This window comes from Solea senegalensis, linkage group LG12 (genome assembly GCF_019176455.1).
Source record: "Solea senegalensis isolate Sse05_10M linkage group LG12, IFAPA_SoseM_1, whole genome shotgun sequence".
Classification (NCBI taxonomy): domain Eukaryota; kingdom Metazoa; phylum Chordata; class Actinopteri; order Pleuronectiformes; family Soleidae; genus Solea; species Solea senegalensis.
Genome location: NC_058032.1, coordinates 9,475,524 through 9,495,664, shown reverse-complemented (window position 1 = coordinate 9,495,664; position 20,141 = coordinate 9,475,524). Strand labels below are relative to the sequence as shown.

Genomic DNA, 20,141 nt, shown 5'->3' with positions numbered 1-20,141 from the left:
AATTATTCGCTTAAAAGCGGAATAACAAGCACATCCAAATCGTAACTGAGTCACATATTTTATTTTCAAACAAATAAACTCTTGTCAAGTCCCAAAGTAAAACCCCAAACAAAAGAATCGCAGGACTGTTCCCTCATGACTAGGACAGGGAAGACCACAAGGCCAAGTGTCCTGATAGGCTGTACCACCTGCAGTGACAGGAAGGAAACTACTGTACAATCAAAGGGTTCATGTTTGCAAGCACTTACTGCACAGATGTGCTAGAACATAAACATCACCCAAAAGTACAAACAAGAACCCCAACCCCCCCCAGAAAAAAATAAAAATAAAAGCATATATGTCATCATTTCTCTCACCAGAACAAAGACCCTCGTCAATTATACACACACAGAGGCATTCAGGTTCCATCTTGTTATAATACCACGACCTCAGTGGAAAGAGTAAAATGAAATCAAGTTCTTTGGGCTTTGACATGGCTGACTGAGGTATGAATACCACACACATCGTTAACAGTCAGCTCGTATTTCAACGCAACACCAGAGAGGACCGCTTCTAAACTTCTAATGATGTATTGATCGATGCTCCTGGTTTCTGTGATATTGTGTCGGATTCTGCCTGCGTCTCTTTTTATTTATTTTACAATATATTCTTTTTTTTTAAATCTATACAACCAGACACGTTCCACAAGAAATCACACGTAGACAGGCCCTATCTGGGGGACATCGCGCTCCCCCCGACTGACTAGTTAAGTGTTCCAGTAGGCATTTGAAGTGAAATAATAGAACAATCAACAACGTTTGTATGGAAATGATATCTCAAAAGAGTAGCTCAAACTTTTACTTACCTGACATTTGTGGTCTATAAAACATGTTTGTCCCAGTTTGATTCACACATGCATGAAGCACAGGTGAAGGGGATCTGCTGGGGGGGGAGGGGCTTATTTACATTGTACAGCTACCACACCCTTTGAAACAGTCTGCAAGCAGTTTATAAATGGCTCTGTTCCCTTCGGTTATTCCCTGAACTCTGGTTTTTGACACAGGTAATGACAGCTGGTTTAGCAGTGGTGCCCGGCAGGTGGGCACACCTGTTCAGAAAATGCCTGCAGGTACAGGTGCTCTATGGGTGGGAGAGAGAGCGGGGAGGGAGGTGGGAGTGGGGGGGGAGTTCGACCCGGAGGAAACCACTTCTGGTTGGGTCTGGCTCTCTGTAGGAAGGGGAAAAAAAAAAAGAAAAAAGAATAATCCTGCACTCGGAGGAAAAGTAACAATGCTCACAAGATCGGGGGGGGGCACAGTTTTCCTTCATCAGCTGTGCCCTCACATACGCACATTTACAGGGCCCAAACTCTGCATGGTGGGGTTGGACGGAGCATTTCAGTCCTGGTGAATCTTAAATAGTTGCCACGTCGGGGGGAGGGGGGCCTTGAGCAGGCTCGAGCTGGCTCTCCGACCCGTGATAGAAATGCATAAAATAACCCGTTTACACTGTTCAATTGAGGGAAAGAAGAAGGAAAACAAAAAGTGACAGTACCTTGAGTATGAACTTTCTGTGTCATTGCCCAAATCATGGCCCCTCAGACGAAGGAGAAATAGATTCTGTACGTTTAGATTCCTGAGCTGGTCTAGCTCACCCTGGACTCACTTAAGAGCTCAACACAGTGGCGCAACAACCTGCCACCAACAGATGCAGTAAGAATTCATATGAAAGCATAACGGTTTTAATCAAACCCAACTTTAGTGTTACTTTATATATGGGGACAATCCAAAAACAGGTTATATCGACTCTTTAATTGTTAGGACATCCAATACAATTATTGTCTTGTTCTACCCGTTTTAAGGCCACCATCACGGCGGCAGATAGGACAGTACCACGTGACCATTCAATCAGAAGAGAATCCTCTTGGAAGGCAGAGAGTGTAATCGGGTGTTCTGCTGCTCAACATGAGCTAGGAAGGCTCTGTCTGTCCAAACTGTAATCAAATGGCCAAATTTCTTATTTAATTGACACAGGAAGAAAAGGTTGAAATACACGGGAGAAAAAAAGGCGCCCACAGGTGAGACTTTGTTTCATCTATTGCACTCGAGTCAGGCGTCCTGGCAGTTGGAGGACACAGAAAAGGGTCAGGAAAGAGGAGGAGAGTGGTTCCTCTCTTTTCCTGGTCAATTGTGTGCGGCCTCCCTCACAGACAACAGGTAGTCACAAAACAGAATTTGTATTTGATGTAAGGCAGTTTGGTGTTTTGCAGAGAGCCCAGTTACACTTCTCTACCCCCATCCTTTTACACAGAGCAGCTAAAAACCACAAGCAAAAAAAAGAAAGAAATAAAAAAAAATCCCACAAATAAAGGAAAAGAAAAAAAAATCTAACAGCCCTCCAAATTGACAATTCTAGTGAAGTGTAAAATGTGTATTTCTTTTTAATATGTAGTAAAATCTCAGTAAGATTTTATCTTTTTATCTTGTGATTTCATAATATAAATGTAGAGATTCACGACACGTTTCCTTATGATCTGCCTCCCGAGATGTCTTTATCAGCTGCAGCACAGACAACTGGCAGACGACCAAACAGCAAGCTGGTTTGTGATAAATAGATCACCAGTTTTTTAGGCTCCTCAGCTAATTTCCTCAGTCATAATAAACGAGAGATGACTTCTTGAACAGTACCATCAGCAGGGCTCAATTATATCCAGTCTGTTTAGGAAGAGAAAAAAAACGCAACTGGTCTTCAACTTCTCGTCTTGCGCCTGTTTTTTCCTTTTTTTTTAAATGTGATTTTGATGAACATTTACAAAGTGTTCCAACTTGGTATGATTTGTCTCTGTTCCCCTGCAACTTCTATTTTGAAATCCCAACTCCTCGTCTCTCCTGATTTGCTGTGAAACATTCTGATCTTCAGTTCAGTCTCAGTTCACAAAAAGGATTTTATTCCTTTTCCCCTTTTTGTTGTTTTTTTTTTGACACTTGACAATTTCCTTTGGAATGGCATTTCCAGTCTTGAATGGGTTTGTTGAGAAACTCATGCAGGGGGTGTGCACAGTCACAGTAATGGTGATAAGACTTCTTTTTCATTTTAGAGAGTAACATAATGATGACACTAAAACTTGATATGAAACATATCTGCAAAAAGGAGGTGAGGGGTGGGGGGGGAGAGAGGGGGGCCTATTTGGGCTTGGGTGGGGTCTCTGGGAGGCAGGAGGGGAAAAAACTCTGCAGCGACACAGAGCAGGGACGGCAGGGAGCTCAGAGCTTCTCTGAGGACGGGATCCAGATGTAGGGACCGGACTGCTCCTCGATGATTAGCTTGATTTTGTTGTAGATCTCCTCTAGTGAGTCACCCTGTACAATAGCTGGAGACACAGACACAGGGAAATGGGTTCAAACGTTGCACCAATTTATAGAATTGTCTCAGTTGATTTATCATGAAAAATACCAAATATTTGGGTCGTGCCCGAGCACAAATGCCAAGAGCCGAAACCTATTGCTTTCCTTCAGATTATTATTATTATTATTATTATTATTATTATTACTAAGTGCCATTGCAGTCATTTTTGAGGGGGTTAACATGCATGTTTATTTAACTTTTGTTGCTTGAAATGTTTGATAATGATGGGTTTATTCTCATCATTTTAACGTTTTGGACCACTGGTGATCCAAACTAGTGAGGTTTCCGGTTTAATTAAACTGTATAATTGAAACTATAGAATGATAAAACTCTAATATAAGTTGAGCTTCAACAGACTGAACGACCACTATAAGAAAATGACATATTCTTCAATTAAAACTACAAATGTGATAAATGTGATGGCAGTGACACAAACCTGTGAAAAACTCTCCAAAGTCCTGCTCCAGCTTCACTGCCTTGTCAAAGACTTTATTGGCCTGCTCATACGTCTGCCTCTTATTCATCTCCCTGAAAAACACAAGCAGTTTATTTTAATGAAGAACACAGAAGCACTTACTTTCACTGGTATCTGGCGAAAACCACAGTGCGCGCGTGTGTGTGTGTGTGTGTGTGTGTGTGAAAGCTCAGACAGACTTACATTAGGGCTTCAATGGATTTTGGTTTGATAAAGATGGCGATCGGATAAAGTTGTGCTTGCTGCAGTCGTTTTATGGCGTTCCCAGACACGTCCAGGATGCAGTGTTTCCCCTGTGGGCAGCAGGCAGATCAGGCTTTGTTATGAAATTGAAAGTTGTTTTTTTTCTGTTACACCTACGAAGGCCCAGTCCCATTTCTCATCTGTACCCCCCCTTTCCCTTTGCTCCTTGGAAATGAGTTACATGGGGTTGTTGTTAATATCTAACCCTGCGAAATGGGACATCCCTTCAAGAATAGGACACATCATCATGTGTTTTTGATGGCGATTCATTATGTCATATGTTGTTACAGCAGCTTCTACCGTTTCCATACAGAGTTTTCTAAATCATAAAACGTTCATTTTAAATCTTAATCAAAGCAGCGCGTCCACAGGTGCCGCATTAGCAGACACAGGATGAAAGGTGGGGTACACTCTGGACAGGTCGTCAGTCCACTGCAGGGCCAACATGCAGAGACGGACAAGGGGTCACATCGGTCTGCCGTGTGACCGATGATGCTGCACTTACTTCACACAAATCGGGGGAACTTCTACTTTGAAAACACCAAGAAGACTTGCTGCGTTTGTGAAAAGCAACTAACATCGATACTGAAAATTGCAAAGAATGATCATTTTCACTTCCACTTCATTTTTGCTGCCACACAAGTGTGACTTGGTGTTAAAATAGGCAACCCGTCCATTAAAAAAAAGAGCCATCTCTCAGGCAATGTTAGCAATCAGCGCACACTCGCACATCCAGTGTGAAACCGAGCCCTTCACCTCTAGAATCAGGACTGTGCTAAATGGAGGGGTAACTGTTTATATGTATTTATATAGGGCTTTTCTTGTCTTTATGACCACACCCACATCATACAACCCATCCATGTGCAGCCCATTTTTATCACTCATCTTTCATCCGGGACAACGCCCAGGAGCAACGTGGGGGTTAAATGCCCAAGGACAACAACCTTCGAGCTGAAAGACGACTCACTCTACCACTGTAGGGTCTGAACTGGAATCACTACCCTACAGAGAAACAAGAGTCTCAGTGCGTACCCTCTCAGCCACCGTTCTGACGGACAAGACGCTCGTCCCGTAGAGGTTCTCGTTGAACTGGCCCGCCTCGATGAATTTATTATCCTGAATGTCTTTCTCCATTTGCTCTCTCGAGGCCACAAAGTGGTAGTCCTGGCCGTCCATCTCGTTCTCTCGCCTCGGACGAGTCGTATCTGCAGAGGTCAAAGGAGCGCGTGTTTTGTTTGTTTCACCCGCTGCAGTGTTTTAGTGCTTGTGTTGAGGTGTTGCGTTCGTTTAACTTACGTGGTACACAGGAGCCAAACTTGTGAGGAAACTCTGAGATGAGGTCGTCGTTTATTCTGTCCTTCATTGGGCCCAAAATGATCACAGGCCTTGTGTAGTGGACTGCGTCAGACACAAAGACAGCAGGTGAAAAATGACGTCCAAATCAAAAATCCACAGTTTACCATGCTGGATTTAGTTACTTACTTTCCTGTCGAATGACTGGCTCGTAGGAGAGAATCGTGTCCTCCTGCCCCTCTGTAATTACAACACCATCAGCTCATGTTACATCTCTATACAATGATCATGGATGATAAGAGCATGAGACACAGTAAGTTACAGACGTCATGTCACAAGTAGATATGCCATCGTCTATATTACTCATCTACTGCATGTGGGCAGTGTAAAGCAAACCAGGAAGACCAAGAGAACTGAAGGTGACTCACTTGAACTGCTTTCACTGTCACTTGTGTTGGATGTCAGGCATTCTGTGAAAGCACAAGAGAGCGAGAGTTGCACATAATCTGATAACGAGCCACAGTTTAATTCAAAGTAAAGGCCTTTGCACATCAACACAGGCATTATAATAACACTAATAATAATAATAATAATAATAATAATAAAAGCGGCACAAAATTGCAAACAATAAAGAGGTGAATTTGGACACGTCTTCTCTAAGCGGAACATCAGCGTTTAGTCTAGTAAGGACGAGCTGGTGCTCAGTCATTTCACTGTATTAAAAAAAACTATAGAAGAGAGGGGGAATTTCACTGATTCAGGACAAAATTTAAGTTTGAAGATTTGAAGAAGGTCCTGATTATTTGTAAACATTCTCAGTTGTGCAAACTTTTAACATCACGTCATCCACGGCTTGCATTCTGATTGTCAGATGTGCACCATTCGGAGGTAGAACTGCAAATAAATCCCTTGGGGAATAAAACATGCATTTGGTGTGCAAAAGCCTTAATTCTCTTCTTAAGGGTGAAAACTATTTCCACCTGCCTCAACAGCTTCAGGGTTAAAAAAAAGGAAGAAAGAAGCCATTTGTCGCTGAACATCTACTCAAGGTCATTAAAAAGGGAATAAAGAAAGCAGAAGTCTGGTCTGGTGTGACAGCCATGCTCTCACAAAAATCAGGGAAGTGGTTTTAGTTGAAAGCAATAGGAAATCAAGTGTTTCCTGTGACGGCATCCCAAATGACCCACAATTCCCTGGCTAATGTTTACTACTGCTGCTAGAGCTGTGCCAGTGGTGCGAGAGGATATCATGGAGAAGAAAAAGAAAAGACAATATACAGGCATTACACTGCTCACAGGAGGGACGGGCTGACTCGGGGGGGTCTGTGCCCAGGCACAGTATCCCTCTGCTCTGGTGACAAATGTGTTCTAGCTCCTTATGACCTTATCTGACAAAACTGTGCTAAACATTTATAATAGAGACCCCGTGAGTCTTGTAAGTGTAATGCTTGCTCATCCCTCCTGAGGGAATGCATATTTCATATGTACTGTGAAACCGAGTTGGCATGTGCCATGTGTGAGCATGCACACTGGTCTGTGTGTGTGTGTGTGTGGTTTAGCATTCCCATCTGGGTCTGCAGTGACAAAGCATTTTTTTATTTTCTTTCTCTGAGCTTAGGGGAAAGCTGCTTGACACAGTACAACCACACACTTACTCAAACTCTTTGATCCATAAAAGTCATCGCTTAACCCTGGGAAGTCCTAGGTGTCCCGACAGGTGAGAGCAGAAACCAAGAGAAGAGAGCAGACAGGAAGAAGAAGAGGTTAGTGAGAGTTGGGGCAGAGAGGGAGAGGAGTGCTGCTCGGTGCTGGCCAGGCCCACTGACACATGCTGCTGTGCTCTACTCATTAAGCCGGAGCCTCACTTTACACATAGTAAGCCACAGCCTTTCAATTACACAGGCCCAATGCCATTAAAACAGGATTTTGACCTGTTAAATGTTGAAGCTTCAGTCCAGTTAGTTGTGGGTTAGTGACTGACTGGAGGATTGCTCATGACTTAAACATAGAGTAGCATAACTGTGTTAGAAGGCCTGTGTGTTAATGCAGCCAAGAACTTGTGTGCACAATCACACACACACGCGCACTCCTAGACACTCCTCTGGAGCCCATAGACAGATGCTCAGACACACCAGAGAGAAGCCCCACATGTGGAGCATCTCTCTGGGACAGTGAGGAAGGGATGAGAGTGGTGCCATCGCAACAAACTGTCCCTGGAGGTGAGCGGAAAGATGAAAATTGAGCGACAGAACTGAAGCATGAAGGGGAAAGGGCGGGGAAAAACAACCACCAAGCCCCCGATCACACAGCTGATACTCACGTTCAGACTCCACCAACTCCTGCACAATATTCTCCTTGCTCTTGTAAAATGGGAACTTGCGTGAGAGGTTGAAGCTTTTTTTGCGCTTTACTTTGACTGGCTGTTTGTGTGGGTGAGAAGGGGACGGGGGTGGGGGGGGCAATGAGAGGGTGAAAACAAAAACAGAATGGGTTTCAATGAAGGTACTCAACAACCATGCAAAAACAAACTCAAAAAAACAAAACAACAACACAGGAAATGTAAACAAACAATACACATCAAATTATGAAAATGAGAAGCAGGTAATGTGTGAAAATGAATGGCATATCGATGTGGAGCAAACAGGCTTCTGTTTACCAGCATAAACATATACAATTTTCAATTAAGATGCAAGATTACAGCTCATTTAAGCTTCTTAAAATGAAATCTAAATGCACATTTCTTAACATCACAGTGTGAGTGCACAAGCTGTGGAGGATAAAGACGCCTCTCATTTACATGAGCTCCTGTGTAATCTATACAGTAATATGAGCGCTGTGTGTGCTCGCTTTAGTGAGCAGGTGCTGGTCCCTTTCCCACACTCAGGGGGAAGTAGGCTATCTCCCTGGGAGCCCAGCAGCAGTTCTGAAGTCAGCCTCTCTGGCACCAGGGCACGGGAGCAGCTGGCCTGTTACACTTACCCTGTTAGACTCAATCATGCCTGTCCTGGCATGGAACTTGACTGTTTTTAACCTGGCCCGCTCTTTTTTCTCCACTCTGGGGGTGGTTTAAAAAAAAAAAAAAGCAAAAGGAGAATAAGGTTAGGCTGGACATAATTGAGCATAGTTTTGTCTTCTGCAAATTAAGAGCGACGGTACCTCTTCTTGCTTGGAATAACCCCAATCTGCTCACTCTCTCCGTGTGGCGTGACCAGCCTCGCCTGCCACCACTCGTCATCAGAGGCATTTATGACATGGAGGATATCCCCGTAAGAGAAGCTCAAGCCTTGGCTGGGCAGGCAGCTGTCCCTCGTTCGATCATAGTCAAACAAAGCTCTGCAAAAACAAAGGCGTTTGGTTACACTCTGTATCTCTCATCTTTGATTTGTGCCTATTAACTCCACATGGTTGTAGATCAAATTACTGCGCCCACACTGCAAAACGGTTGCTGTAAATCTCCAGCATAGCCAAATGGGTCCATTTTGTGTTTCTCACATGAGGGTGGCGAGTGCTTTCAAATAAATGTGGAATAAGACAATGAAAAAGTTACTGCACTGCCTAGTTAACATTGTGTACATATGTACAATGTCCCATCTCATTGAAGACAACATGACAAAACTGTCATTCAGAGGTTTCCACTTGACATTTCTTCCTGCTACTGCCACATACTTTCCACTACAAACACACACTGTTTAGTGTCTGACTAAGTGCGTCACTCTCTTGTCAAACAGGTAAACCCACAGCCACAGCTCAAGATATTAATACCTGCTATACTGGCTTTACTTTTCCTTGACCTACAAGCCTATATCTTCAGGCAATATACCACACTCTGGTGGACAAAATGTGGGGGGAAAAAACTCTACTTTTCTCCCCTCTATTATTTAAATACTACTGCATGTTACTTTACGTGGAAATAATCAAACAGCTGGTGGACATTTTTTGTTAGTGCTGAAGGTGTGATGATCAAATGATCAAATATCTATGAAAAAGGGAAAACAAACTATGTAATTCACTTTGACACATGTGTGTTTCAGAGACTGTGAGCAGATATGGCAGTTTGTTTGTTTTTTTTTAAAGTGCACCTTAGCGATTCAACGCCTCCACATTCCTGAGGCTGGGCTGGGAGTACATGGTGGATCCTGCATTAGCCGGCAAACTAGCTTTTCCAACATAACTATAGGCTTAGTCACCCACACAGGAGTAGGGCAGGCTCTACATACCTCAAAGGGGCCACTCTATAGGAGAGCCACACTGGTAAACACTCCTGACTGCAGCACTTGTCCAATAAGATACCACCTGTATTACATATATATATCTCAGAGTATGATCTACTGTTATTGAACTCTAAATCAATCTACTAATGTAGCTATTAGGCTTAGGTTAAGTGAAGAACATTAGTGCTTCAGCAGAAAGATGTAAAAGCACCTGGACTATGGAGTTACATCACAATGTCCCTTTTTCCATCTTGACCCCCGTGTGTCCGCATCTATGTGAAAAGAAAGATGCCACCTGTTTTAATTCCCAAATGAGCTCCGCATCCAGTCTGGCAGCAGGCCCAAAGTGTTATAAGAAAGGTCGCTTCAACAAGCTCTCCTGTCAATCTACATTACAGAGAGTGGGCTCAGTGGGATGAAGGCAACAACAACAGGGAATGCCTGTCCACCAGTTTATTGATAGTGAAAAACAGTATCAACCAACAGCCCTGAATTAAACATTATCCAACAAACAGAATATGTTTTTATTGTACAATTTGAGCTACAGTGACAATTATGTAGTCTTTGACGGCACAGCTACATTTGATATCACTTGCTTTTAGACATTGGCACCTATGATGACAGCTTAGAGACAAGTGTCTCAGGTGTGTCTTACAGAGGTGAGCTGAACACTTCTTTTTGAGAACAGACCTCTCACCTATTTTTTAAGAACAAGCCATACTTTCACAGCAAAATAGACAGTGAAAATTAGCACTCATCACACATGCAAAGTCTATATCTGTCAAGAGTGTCACAGACATGACACATCCTCAAACCCTTTCAAAGTAAAAGCTCTTTAGCGTTTCGTTTCCTTGAATCCACTTAATTTTACATGTGCAGGTCCAATGGTTCCACAGTTTCAAATTTAACAGCCCTGGTGTTAAGTTGCATTCAGCAGCAAATTAGAAGCAAATTATGGATGTGTGTGTGTGCGCACACACCTCCAGTGTGGCCCTGGCCTTATTAACCCCCCACATGCAGGTCTTATGAAGAACAGTGTTTCTTCTGACTATAGATCTTAGAATTAGATGTAGTGATTGCAAGCATGGTTCAACGTGTGTATGTGTTCCAGCTTTACCTGACATAGAGAGAGCGTTTCTCACTGGTACGCAGGGAGCCTGATCCTGAGCTCATGCTGCTGTTCATCATCTGCTCCCTCAGGTCGTGGATCTTGGACTCAAATCGACTATATTCTGCAAGGAATGAAACAAACAAACTTTGGTCAACACAGCGCTCCCAAAAATAGCTCCTTGAGAATACAGAAGACACAGGAGCAAGGACACACGTTTTGTGCTTTCATGTTGAGGGACCAAGGGTTAGTGTGATAAAATAAAATAAAAAATAAAAAAAACAGAGCAGAGCTATCTTATTTCACTGAAACAATGTTAACAATCTCTGTCTCTTAGATTGCACTGCAGTGAGATCAAGTGAATGGGGAAAAGGTTCAGTGAATCCTTAGGCTGATTAATGACCCCAGAAACAGATGGTTTATCACAGATCTGCCTTACACATCCAGTAATGTCTCATGTCAGGTAATTAATTATACAGATTAATTAAGTTCAATGTGGGCTCTTTAGTGTGGTTAAAAAAAAGGGAAGGCCTCCAACAATTTCAGATACACGGCCATTTGTCATAGGTGTGTAAATTCAGTTGCTGCTGACTAGCACAGGGATGATGTATGAATCTACCTGGACCTCCTCATTAAGAATGCTCTCATTAGTCTGCTGTGTGCATTGTGCTCAGTGCCTGGGCTGCAGGAACAAGCTGGGCCACCACACCGCACGGCACACAGTAAGATAAACAGAAGGGCATATGCAGCTAGGAAAACAAGTAGGCTGGGCAACTCACACAAATACAACACACAAAAAAAATACATTGTTGTGTTTTTACACTACTAATTCTTGTGAATTAGCTATATACAAAACTAAACAAATAGTTTTACTAAATAGATAACGTATCTATCTCTTAATAATATTTAGCCTAGGAATGTTGGGAAATCATTCCTTTTCCCACTTATCTCCTTCACTAGCCGAGCCTGTAGCGGTTGACTCCTACCTTACAGTTTAGTCATCTATGGCTCACAACTCGTCCTGTAATGTGAACAAGAGATCAAAGTCCAGATTCTGTTGAACAGGCGTACAAGTAGCCTTGAAAAACAAACAGCCGTGTCTTCACAAAATAATTCAGAACAGGTTAATCCAAGCTACTAGAAAACATCGGGCAGGTGCAAAAACAAGCTTTGAATGGCTGAACTCCTAACCCCCCCAGCTGCTGGTCGAATCCTAGGGGGGATTCAAAGCAAACGCTGATTCCTCCCCAGGTCTAGTCTGACAGCTCTCCACCCCAGTCTCAGCTCAAAGGGTTAACAACACAACAGAATGACGCTGCAAGGTGAGGTAACCAGACACCGCCTCACTGTGTGCAACCAAGAGCGATGTTCTAGCACTCCTAAAACAGAGACAGCAGTTGTGGAAACAGCGATTCAGGCTAGTCCACCTGGCTCTCACAGGCACAGGAGAGACAAGAGAAAGAAGCACATCTTGGCAGGGGAGGGGCCGAGAGACAAGACAAAGAGTCACTAAAGAGAGAAAGCAATCATAATGCCCTGCTTCACAATACCACCAACCTGAAGGACTGGCTGAGAGCTGTGCCGGTGATAGCGGCCTGAGTAACACAGGTGGTAGAGCTCAATGCTTTTCTTGTTCACATTCCTAACATCCAAACATAGTCTGTGGACATTCAAGAGGAGCAGGATGAGAACTACAAACCAACGTAAAACCTCTGTGGTTAATTGGAGGGGAAATCAAAAGCAAAACTGCAAATTACTGCTGCACCTTGTGAGCAATGTCAACATTAAAATACAAGAATGTCTGCATTACAAGCACTTACATTACACATGAATACTACTTAACACACATTAATGCTCACAAATCTGAATTGTGAACTTTCATCTCAATTCGGAAATGTACAAAGCAGAGTCCTTGTGCTTTAAAATAACAAAAACTTGGTCTAAAATCAGTGGTGCCGACAGAAATCCCACAACAGAAATGTGTTACATAACGTGTTCTGTTGGTTTGTGAACATAGCACAAATCCAGGCCCTAGATGTGTTAAGTTAGTTAGTTTTTTTTATTAATCCCCTTAGGGAAAGTATTCCTCTGCATTTTGACCCATCCTAGAATTAGGAGCAGTGGGCTGCCACACTGAGTGGCACCCGGGGAGCATTGGGGGGGATGGGTACCTTGCTCAGGGGTACCCCAGCCCTTTTTGGCCAGGTGGGGATTTGAACCGGCGACCTTCTGGTTACAAGTCAAGTTCCCTTTCCACTTGGCCACAGGCTGCCCCAATCTTAAAATAGATTATGATATAAAATACAGATGTATTCAATTATTTCAAAACCACTGACCAATCTGCATGCTCCCTTTAAAACAAGATGCTCCCAGTTTCCAGTGACTTTGTCTCATGTATTTATGTTTTGAGCCCCATTTCACAGAAAATTAACAATACCTAATACTAAAAAAACCACACACATTACAATGCATGAAAACCAGTGTCAAGAGGAGATTAAACATTTACAGTTTTGAAACATCCATCCGCTCTATCTGAACATTGAGCACATGCATAATAGAGACCGATATTTTGCAGATGTTTCTGGACTGTGGGGGAAATAAATACAGACTGTATGATCAGAAATCTTGGTCGCAATCACAACAGTAGTATTTAGTCCACAGATCACCGACAATAAGTATTTAAATTGTTATTTTCCTTTATGGATTCTGCCATAGCACATTAATCAATAACAAATGAAGGATTACAGGGCAGCCTTATGGCCTCGAGTTAAGCTGCTGATCATCGTATGTCCGGTTATCTCTGGATTAATCTCTTTTTATATATCTGTCAATCCATGATAAAAAGTTTTAACTCATAAGAAATGTTCAATTTGACATCTGACTCAGAAATAAAAGAAACAATTTGAGTCATAACATTAGAATGACACGCAAAACAAATAAATATTCCCTTCACTCAAAAGTTTTGTTCTGCGCCCACTCAGCATGTCTTTCTTTAACAAATGGCAGAAATTTAAGTGAAAACACCATCCCCGATGGATAAGCAGGGTGCAAATCTGAACTCATCTGTTTCGACTTGACCATATCTAGCTGATCATGGGTGCAATATTGATCAATATAATGTAAACCACTTCAACTCTTTGCAGCCATTGAGTGAACATCAATTAATCTATCATATCACAACTGCTAGGAAATCAACAATTAAATCTTCAAAGCAAAGTTGTGCAAATATTTCGCCTTAAAAAGCAGCTTCAGGCATTTTGATGGTACAATTCACTGACTTGTAAAAGTGAGAGTAGTTCCTTTCCATTTCCTCTACAACTATGGTGAGTAGGTACAATGACAAGTAAACTACTGAAATAAGGGAAAACAGGGTCAAATGTACTGAAAACAGTAGATCACGTAAGACACGAAAAGCAGTAGATTACTAATTATGAAGAATTTCAAACAGACTTTGGCTTTCTTGATGCAGCATCAGTTCTACTTTGAGAAGCCTGGCATCACGAGGAATAGACTATAGTCACAGTCCAGTCAAATTATTGATAGGTTCTGTTTCGCTGTACATGAAACTGCTTAATCGTCCACACAGAATTATCACCACCTGTGGCAAGTTACATTGCTTTAATACACAAAGTGAGCCTATATTTTTAGGAGTGACCCACAGGAGGAAGATGGCTAATAGAAACTGGGACTATTCTATATCTCACTCCCACTGCGTGTCCTCATTAGTCATAGAGCATTTTTATTTTGAGGGACAGTCGCTCCTCTTTTGATCCAGTTATGCAACACAGCAGGCATGTACATGAAATGTGAGCGTTGTGTTCCGCTGTCAGGAATAGTAGAGCCAGTTAACACACACAGACACACACAAAGACCCCACTAAAAAACTGCAGCAGGAAAATAAAGATGCTGGCTAAATCATTGTGCAAACCGCTGTAATGCACCAGTGGGAGCTTGATGAGAGGTGAGTAGTGTTAACATTTCCTCTACAGCCCTCCTCCCATTTCCTACATGCAAAGATTTTGGTGTAATTTACACTCCTTGATAGTGGGGCAGGCCAGTCTGCGTGTCTTCTCACAGGACATGGAAATATGAGACTTGGTGATGCTAGAACAAGCTCCGTTGTGGCCTTTAGTAGTCTTCAGTGCTGGCCTTCCCTCAAAGGTCTTAGAATGTTAGGCCCAGGCCACTGAGACTGCTGCCCAGGCATTTTGCCTGACATTTACTAGCATTCTACCTGCACCTGAGCTGTTCTTGGGCAGCTCACTGGTGTTTCTTCATGACCCAAGCTCAAACACGTGACATGACGCTCACTACTTTAGGACGTCAGCAGATTAACTGTGGGCAGATGCAGATCTCAGGTCATCAGTGGGGACGCAGGAAGTCAATCATTTGCCAGTACTCAACTTGTGTGTTTAGAGTAGTTAAGCATTGTACACAAACAGATAAGTGTCCTTCACTGAGTTACAAAGAGGGTGCAGAGCTGAAATGTATGATTTCATGTGGAAAACAAAGGTTTCCTTCAACTAAATTAATCATTATTCAACATGCTGCCTGAATGGCCTGGCATGCTCAACAACATGGACTCACATAGACAAGAATGAAGCATTGTGAGCAGCATTTTGTAGCAGAAGGAAAACCTACACTACAATATTGTCAGTTGTAATCTTAGCCTGCGTCCTCCTTTAGCTTAGCTGCATGCCAGCTGGTCTTCAGTGATCCTTTCAATGACCTTGACTTGTTATTGAACATTTAAGGCTCAAATCTTATTAAGTGAAAAGATTCATGTGTGACAGCACACCACAATTGATGCCCCTACACACTCCTGTCATAGTCTAACCTGAGAAATCAGCCTTCTCTTTGTTGTTACAGCATTATTACAGAATGAATGTCAAAGTTGTGACATGTGGAATGTTTAAAAATTAGAGTAGGACATACACAACCATAACAAGCACACCATGCTTTAGCTAGCAATGACAAACAACTGGTGGCCGGAGAATTCTGTAAGTTCACCGAGATAAGAGCATCAAGCCAGATCAAAAGGCGTTGTGTTGCCACTTCCTGTCTATGATTGTAAAAACATTTTGCCTTCTTCTAACAATAATAATAATAATAATTATGATGATAATGATAATAATTTCCAACAGGGTGGTAGAAAAATGTACTTCCTCCACAAATTCAAGGTTGTTGTGAGTGCCTCATTTAACCATACCTGTCCATTTCCCCTAGAGGAGCTAAGTTTCAGTCAGGTGATGTTGAAAAGTCATCCTTTATTTCTATTGCATTCACCTTTTTATTAATGTGCCAACTTTTTAACTTCCCTCAAGTGCAAAAATCTTAAAGATTTTCAATGTCCAATTTAAAAACGTGCTTAAAGACAGGCCGATGGAAATCCACTGACGTTCACCAGTGAGGTCACTATCTAAACCACCAACACTGTGCTGACACACACCTGTTTGACCACACCTCTGTGTCCCCACCTTTAAGGTTTAGGTTACATAAGAACAGTACAGCAGTTGTTAACTGTGTGAAGAAGAAGCAATTACAGGTTTCTTCGCCAAGTTCACAAAGTATTACATTGGGGAGACATTAAAAAACAGTGATATAAAACCACACTAATGTGATTCCAGGTAGTGGCTGCAGTGTACCACAGTGTTAACTAGACTAGGGGTGAGGCTATCACATGTCTGCCATGGCAATTTGACATTACATTCAAGGCTGGTTCAGTGAAATAGAGCCTTCTTCTGAACGTGTATTTCCAGTTACACTGGGTTTAATGAATGGTTTTTAGCCTTATCCCCCGAGAGGAAGGCACGGGTTTCACACTGCAACTACCTGAGTACAACTAAAGGTTACAGCTAACAGGAGCAGCCAACTGCCGCGGCACAATTCAAGTCAAAACGAACCGTTTCTACTGACGTACTCACGTATTTCGCGGCGGTTGTAACGCAATAACAGCCTCCCGTGCTCGCCTCACCTCAATAAATCAAACTGCGATTAGTGTTTCGCTGTCGCAGCCGGTAGTTTCTTCACCCAGCCATTAGGAAGTTCATGCGGCTTCTGCTCTGCTGCTGTTGTACTCGAGCCCATCCCCCATCCACACAGGCTGGTGAGACACTGACACAAGTTTTTCGTGATCCACCTTCACTTTGAAAACTTTAAAAAAAATCAATAATGATAGAAATAAAAATGTCGTCGTAATGGAGGTACAGCTCGCACTCAGTGACCTCTTTCCATCTCTGTCCGTGTTTAGTGTCCTCAGACCGGGGACAGAGAGTTTGAACAGGAGAAGACAACAGCGGCTCGTTTGCCCGCCTTAAACCCAGGCTTACAGTCAGCTCCACACTGCTGCCTGGGAACATAAGCCCCGCCCCCGAACCCGATTACTTCCTCATACCAGCCAATCAGCAGCTCTGCCCTCGTTTTTTTTTTTGTTTTTTTTTGCAACGAGAGACTGTCACGCATCCTCCGCCACAGGTGGATCAGTTTCAGTGCAACATAGAATAAGAATAACTAAGTGTGGATCTGGGGCGTTTCAAAAGAGTTTACTGACTGCCCAGGCATTAAGGATCCTGGGGGTCCCAACATCGAAGCAGAACAAACCCCTTTGCAACCACAAAACACCACCAAACTGAAGGCAATAGCTGTACATTTGCTGTTCATGAATTAAAGCTACATTAATTCTAACCCATTTTCATTTAAAAACCCACAAATCTGCTCCAGATGTGCCTGTTGTCCACACTTCATTTCAAAACTCCAAAGGCTTTAGTATGGATGGGCAAAAACAGCAATCTGGTTTAATAATGCAGTTATACCTGCATTCACTTCCTGATTGGTCATTATCAGCCATGACACCACTATCAACTGTGTATGAAAAGCTCCATTAAAACAAACATTCATTTTCAGTTTTTAGTTTCAGGTTCACTTCAACATCTGCCTGAAAAAAATAAATCCTAGTTCTGACTTTTCACCACTTATCTTTCTCCTTTCTAATACTCACACCCACCAGTGTAGTAAATGTAACAAATAATGCGTTACTGTACTGTACAAAATTCACACATCTGTACTTTACTTTGTTACATCCACACTATTCAGTTTTAATTTAAAAACATATTATTCTGCTTTAGAATAACAATAGAATATTCAAAACAAAAAACAGCCCCTAATCAAGTGTGAATTAAAAGTACTGTAAGCAGGGTTTTCTATCATTATTTACCAATACCACATAATAACATTTCAGCATGATATAGATCACGTGATTTGAGACACTCCCATTGGCTCTTCCACTACACCTACGCTACACACAGGTGCTTTTGCAAATTTCCCTGTTGTGCGACTAATAAAGAATTATCTTATGTTATCTTTCCACTGGTGCAGCACTGACAAAAACTTCCTAAACTGCAAAGAAGCCCAAAAAAAGGTCAATACACAAAATAAAACAGGTGTCAATATGGGTGTTTCAGAGATAGAGAGATCGTCTTGGGTCATCTGTCGCATATGAGACACATGTGAGAGGATCTCAGGACAGCAGGAGAGCAGTGCATCCCAAAATGTGAGTCTGTGCAAGACCTGTAAATAGCATTAAGCTAATTATATTTCATGGTTAATCTTCCCCTGAGTTTAAGGTCTACTTTGGCATATACAGTAAGTATCCATCAGCAGGAAGTATCCGCCCTCGAGAGACATTTATCATCTTGTATTAAAATGGGACCAAAGGGCCATACCTTCAGGTCTGTACTGGGCAATGATGGTGACAGTCTGTCCTGCTCTCTTCAGTGCAGCAGCTGCCTGTTCATGTGTGGCATTCCTTAGGTTCACGCCATTCACCTGTAACAAAACAGAGAGACAAACAACATTTTCAGAGATGGTCCAAAAGATGTGTCAGTTGTCATTCTTAGATCTGTAGAAGAAGCAAATCCAGCGAGATGGATCGAAGTCTGGATGGTTCATTCTAGCCTGTGGAGACAACATGTCATCACATGACAACCTATCATTAATTACAAGTAGATTACAATAGGAGTTTAAGATAGGTCTGCTAATGTCATTCATTGACAAGTCTTATTTTATCCTCTGGGTAATATTGCTTTTCATAAAACGTGTATTAATGTACTTATTTATGAGATGCACTGAAATAAAACTAGTATATATTGTATTTTGGGCCACACCAGATTCTAAAAAGCTTAAAAGTTATGGAACGCAATTCAAGAAGATTGAAATGTGCAGTTTATTAGATGTGTCATTGATTTACAAAATTCAAATGTCTGGCATGTAGCTGCTATGCTCCCCCTGAGTTGTTATGACTTTAATAGCTTGCTCAAGGACATTTCGGCTGCACAGATGTTTGCTGTCTCTCTATACACAAAAATCATCTTAAGGCTGTTGTCATTATTCTGACAGCAGGAGCGAAGATTTTCCAGGAACACTGTCGATGAGGGTAAAACCTGCAGTTGAGATACTGACCGAGAGAATCCGGTCACCCCTCCTCAGCTCGCCACTCAGGTCAGCCGGCCCTCCTGCCAGGATGAAGGAGACAAAGATGCCTTCGCCATCCTCCCCGCCGACGATGTTGAAGCCCAGGCCTGTGGAGCCTTTGTGCAGCAACACTTTCCTCGGCTCCCTGCCAAACAGAGTGACAGTGTGACAGGGTGAAGGGCAGAGCAGATACGTGTATAAGTGACATGGAAAGAGCACAAACAGAAATCAGAGGCTGTTACAGTAATCATAGCCATCTTCCATTGGTTTACACTGCGTATGATCCCATGATATACAAGTATAGGCAGCTACACGCAGGCCTGCAGAAGACACATCAACAGGAACAGTCTGTTGAACTATCATTACTAAATTCTTTTTCTTTTCACAATTAAAACTCCACATGTAAATCACAAAATGAATATTCAATGTAATGTTAGGCCAACTTGTTATTATCATTACACATTCGATTTCTTTGACTGTGTTCCATGACTATTTCTGTCTCATCATGCCAGTGTGAGAACGCCTGTTCTAAAAGTTGTGCCAGGTTTAATTAGCTCAAGATGGATAATAATAAAACAAGGCCTGAATTGCAACACAGCTAATCAATCAACAGGACATTATTCACCAGTAGAAACAATGATTAGCCACAGAACAATCATGTCCTAATCATATTGCTAATAAAGATAATGTGAATGACTTTGTTACCCCTCTTAAAAAAGCACTGTGAAACTCATTACTTTGTCAGCAATGGAACAAGCAGCCACACGTCTGGATCCAAATGCTGGTAATCCATTGACTGCGGCATTTTCTGCTTATGCATCGCAATCTCAAAGAAACTTATACACATGTACACACTTAAACACCCACTCAAATGAATGTAAGCAGAAAACAATGAGCTACCTCCTGCTCAACAGAGTCACTGAAGCTTTAGCTGGAGCCACTATGACTCATCCTCCAGC

The 20,141-nt window shown here is 42.3% G+C and overlaps 1 protein-coding gene across 8 annotated transcripts in view; it reads right to left on the bottom strand.

The window, feature by feature from the left end:
* Nucleotides 1–42: 42 nt before the first annotated feature.
* The window catches only part of dlg3 (discs, large homolog 3 (Drosophila)), a 75,713-nt gene continuing 55,614 nt past the window's right edge, over nt 43–20,141 (bottom strand). For 3 of the 8 annotated variants that reach the window (XM_044039762.1, XM_044039761.1, XM_044039763.1), the window contains 13 exons: nt 19,171–19,327; nt 18,435–18,537; nt 10,723–10,837; nt 8,551–8,727; nt 8,374–8,449; nt 7,715–7,814; nt 5,824–5,865; nt 5,585–5,635; nt 5,399–5,500; nt 5,135–5,307; nt 4,043–4,152; nt 3,821–3,912; nt 43–3,349 (listed from right to left, as the gene is read on the bottom strand). In XM_044039762.1, the coding sequence (XP_043895697.1) occupies nt 3,243–3,349; nt 3,821–3,912; nt 4,043–4,152; nt 5,135–5,307; nt 5,399–5,500; nt 5,585–5,635; nt 5,824–5,865; nt 7,715–7,814; nt 8,374–8,449; nt 8,551–8,727; nt 10,723–10,837; nt 18,435–18,537; nt 19,171–19,327 (1,405 nt within the window). In that variant the 3' untranslated portion in view covers nt 43–3,242. Of the gene's footprint in view, nt 3,350–3,820; nt 3,913–4,042; nt 4,153–5,134; nt 5,308–5,398; nt 5,501–5,584; nt 5,636–5,823; nt 5,866–7,049; nt 7,096–7,714; nt 7,815–8,373; nt 8,450–8,550; nt 8,728–10,722; nt 10,838–11,699; nt 12,048–16,637; nt 17,055–18,434; nt 18,538–19,170; nt 19,328–20,141 lie in introns of those variants that run through there. The other 5 variants (XM_044039764.1, XM_044039765.1, XM_044039766.1 and 2 more) reach the window with 4 other exon arrangements.